The following is a 7,020-nucleotide window of genomic DNA, read 5'->3' on the forward strand; positions in this document are numbered from 1 at the left end:
AGGATCATATTAAGAAGGGAGAAAGAGTATTGATATAAATTAGATATGATACGTGAACAAAGAACAAAGAATTACCTGATCATACAATAGACCCAGCATTAGGGGGGTGTTTGGCTTAGCTTCTTAAAGTCCAAAAGTCCTTTTTGGAAAAGTTACAAAAAGTCAGGATTTCCTAACTTTTTCAAAAAGTTGATTTTCCTTATATAAAAACTCCAAAAGTAACTTTTTAAAACTAGTTTACCAAACTTTGAACTCATAATATTACAACAACAAATTTCAAACGTATATGTAAAAATCAAAATTTGAACTCCTGGTTTTCGTTTCTACTTTTTAATTGTTACCAAATTGCATCAGATATCATATAATTAAAATTACAATATGCTCTGATTTCATAATATTACAACAAATTTCAAACGTATGTATGTAAATCAATAAATGTAATGTAAAAAGAGGATATTGAGAGTTTTCCATGATTATTACTCTTCTAATTCATTCATGTAAGATAAAATTCAAAATCCACTCCTACACCAAGGATCATATTAAGAAGGGAGAAAGGGTATTGATATAAATTAGATATGATACGTGAACAAAGAACAAAGAATTACCTGATCATACAATAGCCCCAGCATTAGGGGGGTGTTTGGCTTAGCTTCTTAAAGTCCAAAAGTCCTTTTTGGAAAAGTTACAAAAAGTCAGGATTTCCTAACTTTTTCAAAAAGTTGATTTTCCTTATATAGAAACTCCAAAAGTAACTTTTTAAAACTAGTTTACCAAACTTTGAACTCATAATATTACAACAACAAATTTCAAACGTATATGTAAAAATCAAAATTTGAACTCCTGGTTTTCCTTTCTACTTTTTAATTGTTACCAAATTGCATCAGATATCATATAATTAAAATTACAATATGCTATGATTTCATAATATTACAACAAATTTCATACGTATGTATGTAAATCAGTAAATGTAATGTAAAAAGAGGATATTGAGAGTTTTCCATGATTATTACTCTTCTAATTCATTCATGTAAGATAAAATTCAAAATCCACTCCTACACCAAGGATCATATTAAGAAGGGAGAAAGGGTACTGATATAAATTAGATATGATACGTGAGAAAAGAACAAAGAATTACCTGATCATATAATAGCCCCATCATACAATAGCCCTCACACATATGATTTCACGCTTAATTCACACATAAATGCATGTAATTTCCCGGGAAAAAAATAGATTTCTCAAAAGAACCTAGAAATTACCATATTTCAGAATATATATATATATATATATATATATATATATATATATATATATATATATATATATCAAACAACTCCATCAGATTTCGGTTTTTCATCTCTAAAATGGAGAAGTTCAAGTACCTGAATCGTCGGCGACCGTCTTTAGGGTAGGAGAAGCTGAGGTTGGCGAGTCTACTTGAGGCGGCAACGACAAACGTGGTGGGTGATGGGAAGAACCTGAAAGAGTGATTCATCGTTGAGTGGAAGGAGGGAGGAGTTGTTTGTCATTTGAGAGAGGAGGCGTGTTTGTTCTTTTATTTAGGGCATAAATGTCTTTAACTGAAACATATATCGGTCAACCCATTTTTTTCTAGGACCGAGTGAGGAGTATTTTTCCATCCAGCAAACACGCTCACCAGACCACGTCACCCAAGTCGAAGGAGATATAGGAAAACCCTTAAACGTTGTGCTTTTATTTTTATGTATTTTTCTATTTTTCAAAACTATAACGGGAGAAAATGATAATTTTTAACGGGTACAAAACTATAAGGATTTAACCACTATATCGAAAATAGTGTTTGAATCAATAAACTTATGCACTTAAATTATGGCTTCATCAACTTCTCATTATGATATCTAGTAATAATTATAACATTCGCCTAATTAAGCTCCAATATCAAGTTCTTCTTGCAATTCCTCTATAATCTTCTCCTTTTCGATTACAATGCCTCTAAGTTTTTCATTTTCTTCATTAAGCAACTCAAACTGACACAATATACTCGTTATTTGCACTTCAATAGCCGCATCACTCAATTCAAAGACACTCTCAACAACTCTCAAAACCCGCCACAAGCTCACTACAACAATCAACCCTACCCCCACCCTTTCCATCAAAACCTCACATACCAACGCCCCAATTAAAACCACTCCATCGGCCACCAAACCCGGGCGTTTAAAAAATGACCTCCCACACCCCACCACTAGTGCCACACTTTTGGTAGCAAGAATCACCAAGATTCCAATTCCTACCCAGTGGTACCACACATCTACTTTCTTGTTTATTCTTTTGCTCTTAGGGCAAGAAACCAAAGTTTTTGAGAGTTCGAGAACTACCATAACAAGATCAGCAAGGAGTAATATGATGGCGATTATGTGAACTGGGGTTGATTCTAGAAAACTTGTTAAGTGGTTTCTCCATGGGGGTTTGTTGTTGGAAGTTTGTTTGGTTGATCCCGAGAAAAACTCCCATTTTTGCCTTGTTTTGTAGGATTTGATGAGATTTTGGATGGATATTTCAATGGATTTGGTTGATGTTATTGAAGTGGAGGGAGGTTGTGGTTTATGGCATTGAATTTGAGATGACTCCATGGATGGGAATTAGTGTGGTGAATGGTATTGGTGAGGTTTGATAGTTGTTATTTGTATGGAAAGTTTAATATAAGGTTAGCACAATTGAAAGGCAAGCATGAAACGTAAGTCTTGGATGGATGGGCTTTTAAGTCAAGTTGAGAACTTATTATTAAATTATTGGGGGAATTTCCTCCTGAAATTTGTAGATTTTTTTTATCGAAGTAGTTTAAATCATTGTGCTACGTACGAAAATGATAGATAAACATTATATATTATAAGCACAAACAATTTTAGCAAAAGGTGTTCAGCAGCAGTCACTAAGCATCGGTATTATTATAAAAATGTAAGAGCAGCCGTACTTAACTTTTTATTTTATTTTTTTTCAATGTATCATGGATACCTAATTATACAAAAACTCTAAAGCCATATGTAACATTATTTATTTACAAATTACAAATTACAAATTGCATGCTCCAAAAGACCAAAAACAACCGTTGATTTCAAACATAATAAAACATTCATAATTATCAATCAAACAAGAAAAATATACCACTTTGTAAAATTGTATTATCTTTTTTTTAAATAGTATATAATTAAAAATTATTATTTATAAAAAAATATTTTTTTAGTAAAACAGTATAAAAAGTTACGAACACTTTTTTTTGACAAAAATAGTTACGAACACTTAAGCATCCTTGAACGTTTTAACCTATTTTCTTGATGGTTAAAATTTTAATTTCTGTTATATAACCCATTAAAAAGAAATATAATATAAATTAATTCATATCATATAAATGTAATAAAATGAGGTGGTTCAAATATAATATTACAAATATAAGAAAATTCCGCGAACCAGTCCCGCCAAAACATACCTAAGAAAAACCGAATCAGTTCTCTATGCCCTGAGGTCATCACTGACTTCATCAATCATCATCTTCCCTTTCGTCAGTTTAGGAATCAAACTAAGCTCTCTCTCGTGCTATCTTTAATTTAAACAGCCCAGATTGTCTTTAAAGCTCATTAGTCATTAGGATTCAAATACCATATTCAAACAATAATGGCGTCAGTTATTCCAAAAGTAAAATTAGGTTCACAAGGTTTAGTTGTTTCACAACAGGGATTAGGATGTATGGGTATGTCAGGTAACTACGGACTCCCAAAACCCGAAGCTGATATGATCAAGCTCATCCACCATGCCATTGAAGCCGGCGTCACCTTCCTTGACACTTCCGACTTTTACGGCCCTCACACCAATGAAATCCTTATCGGGAAGGTAAAGTAACTGTTTTCTTACTGCTTAAAGATTAATTTATCAGATTTCTTTGTTATGGTTTTCTATTTTGGTTTTAATTTTGAGAATCTGAAATGTCGTATATATAGGCGTTGAAACAAGGAGGACTGAGAGAGAAAGTTCAAATTGCTACAAAATTTGGAATCCAATGGATCGATGGAAAGCCAGATGTGTGTGGTGATCCAGCCTATGTCCGATCAGCTTGTGAAGCTAGTTTGAAAAGACTTGATATTGATTATATTGATCTCTACTATATTCATAGGATTGATACTAATGTCCCAATCGAAGTCACGGTTGGTCTCTCTTTTCTTTTTCTTGTGGTCTTGTTTTGGATAACATTTTCCATGGCTGTCCTAACTTGTTTGTTACTTCTTAGTTTGGTTGCTTTTGAAATTTTAATCATATATGATAGCCATGATAAGATTGAGCTGTGCTTAACACTTTTATATGTTACAAACTTCATTAAAAAGATGGGGGAGATCAAGAAACTGGTAGAGGAAGGAAAAGTGAAGTACGTGGGATTATCAGAAGCATCAGCTTCCACAATTAGAAGGGCTCATGCTGTTCATCCAATTACAGCAGTACAAAATGAATGGTCTATATGGACAAGAGATTTGGAGGATGAAATTGTTCCTACTTGCAGGTGATCTTTAGTGATTTTAATGTTCTTTTAGGGTTATCTGAGTATAACACGATCTATATCTACATTAATTTAATTACTTTGATTGATGTTGATTCGGATTTTCTTTTTTGCAGAGAACTTGGCATTGGGATTGTTCCTTACAGTCCTATTGGGAGGGGATTCTTGGCTGTGGGCCCTAAGGTGGTCGAAAACATGATAGAGGGAGACTTCAGGAAGGTACGTATATATGTGCATTTTTATCGCATTATCACTTGAAATGTGCATGCTTGAGTTTTACTGAAACCACAAGCCGAAAGTTATGACGAGTATTTAGATCCTTTACACAGAGGAATACAACCTTAGATTCTTGTAAATGTTATTGCAGCTTTATCCAAGGTTTCAGAACATGGAGCAAAATAAGACGGTTTTTGAGCGAATAAATGAGATGGCAACAAGCAAAGGATGTACCCCTGCACAGCTGGCACTCGCATGGGTACATCATCAAGGAAGCGACGTGGTTCCAATACCAGGAACCACGAAACTTGAGAACTTCGACCAAAACATTGGAGCTTTGTCTGTAAAGCTAACACCAGACGATATGGCAGATCTGGAATTTATTGCTTCAAGTGACATGGTAAAGGGTGAAAGGAGTGCGTTCATGCAGATGACCTGGTTAAACTCAGAGACTCCTCCGTTATCTTCGTGGAAAGGTAATTAAGCTATGGTTTGATAAGACCCATTGAAGGAGAAAAACGGTGACCAATTTAGGGATTTAAAGACTCTTTCTATGATTGATGTCCGACGAAAACTAGTGTTCAATATTAGTATATCTTGTAATTTTTGGTAATACATCTTGTATCGGTATACATCTTTTAATTTATGAAATAAATGTGATATTTCCTTTTTGTTTAGGCTATTGTTTCAAAGCTACTTCTAGATCATAACAATACTACACTTTGTTGAAAGAGAAGGAAAGAACAATTGAGAGAAATAACTGATTGAGGGAATTTTCGTTGTTATTTCATAAGATTACTAAGATGACATATATACATGAACAAAATTGATAATATCTTCTAACTAAGTAACACAACTGTAAAGATTGATGACGTGAAAAAACGTATAACAAAATTGAAGTGTTGACTTTATACTCCAATACCCCAACAAGTTGGTGGACATGTAGTGAGACCAAGCTTGGATGCACCCTGTATATGATCAATGATCAGATCTTGATAGAGACTTTGTTAACACATTTGTTGGTTGATCTTTGGTCGATATATACAGGACAAAGTGATAAGACCATCTTGAAGCTTTTCCCTCACAAAATGGCAATCAAGTTCTATATGCTTAGTTCTTCCGTGAAAACAGGATTCTTGGCTATGTAAATTGCAATCATATTATCACATTTTAAAGGAATTGGATCAATATAAGGAGCTTCAAAATCCTTTAATAATCTGCTAAACTATGCAAGTTTAGATTTTGTATTCTACTTCTCCAGAAGATAAGGACATAGTTGCTTGCTTCTTTGATTTCCAAGATATGGGACTACCACCCATAATGATAAAGAAGCCACGCACAGATCTTCTAGTTTTTGGACATGCAACTAAGTCAGAATCACAAATAGCTTCAACTTCAGAATCTTGTTTATTGTTGAGAAAAAAATCCTTGAAAAATTACACCTTTCAAATATTTGAGAACATGAATTGTGGCGTCCATATGACTTTTACATGGACTACTGTTGAACTGACATAGAAACTGAGTTGTAAATGCTATATATGGATGAGTATGCAATAAAAAATTTGATTTCCCCACATGTTGTCTATAACTTGTTGGATTAGACAACAACTCGAATTTGAAATATAAATCTTTTAACTTAGTAGGCAATGGTGATGAAACAGGTTTTCGATCTTAAGGCAAGTAAGATTTCAGTAACTCCTTGATGAATGTCTTCCATTAGGATTACTAATGAATTCCAAACCCAAAAAGAAATTACTAGTGCTAAGATCTTTAATCTTGAACTGATTATCTAAAAATACCGTTAGAGCAGTCACATCTTCATTATTGTCACAAGTCACAACTTACTAATACATCATTAACATATATTAGAACTATGTTGATGGAAGATTCATTTTTCTTTCTAAACAATGAAAGGTCATTTGAAGATTTGTGATAAACTTTGGTGATAAGAGTAGTTCACAACTTTTCATACCATTGTCTTAATGCTTGCTTCAAGCCATATAATGATTTCTTTAAATTGCACACAAAATTATAAGGTAAATTATCCATTCTAGTTGGTATTTTCATATACAACTCTTCATGAAATTTTCTATGCATGAATGATTGTTTACATCAAATTGTTGAACATTTCAATTTACCTTGACTGCTAAAGCTACTAAACTTCTAACAATGTTGAACTTGTTGCAGGAATGCATTGTTTACACCTCTTCCATGAAACACCTTCTTTTTTAGTAAAACCCATTTGCAAGCAATTTGTATTATGCCTTTAAAAAGTTTGAGAA

General features: G+C 33.3%; 2 protein-coding genes across 2 annotated transcripts; one reads left to right on the top strand and one right to left on the bottom strand.

The window, feature by feature from the left end:
- Positions 1-1,818: 1,818 nt before the first annotated feature.
- Positions 1,819-2,630, bottom strand: LOC111886947 (uncharacterized). Its single transcript, XM_023883212.3, has one exon. It carries the CDS (start codon positions 2,607-2,609, stop codon positions 1,905-1,907), a length of 705 nt encoding a protein of 234 aa, XP_023738980.1. The 5' UTR covers positions 2,610-2,630; the 3' UTR covers positions 1,819-1,904.
- Positions 2,631-3,542: 912 nt separating this feature from the next.
- On the top strand, positions 3,543-5,403 carry LOC111886254 (probable aldo-keto reductase 2). The gene is made up of 5 exons (XM_023882513.3): positions 3,543-3,864; positions 3,972-4,175; positions 4,353-4,525; positions 4,639-4,741; positions 4,890-5,403. The coding sequence occupies exons 1-5, from the start codon at positions 3,649-3,651 to the stop codon at positions 5,220-5,222; spliced, it is 1,029 nt and encodes a 342-aa protein (XP_023738281.1). The 5' UTR covers positions 3,543-3,648; the 3' UTR covers positions 5,223-5,403.
- Positions 5,404-7,020: the final 1,617 nt, after the last annotated feature.

This window comes from Lactuca sativa, chromosome 6 (assembly GCF_002870075.4).
Source record: "Lactuca sativa cultivar Salinas chromosome 6, Lsat_Salinas_v11, whole genome shotgun sequence".
Lineage (NCBI taxonomy): Eukaryota > Viridiplantae > Streptophyta > Magnoliopsida > Asterales > Asteraceae > Lactuca > Lactuca sativa.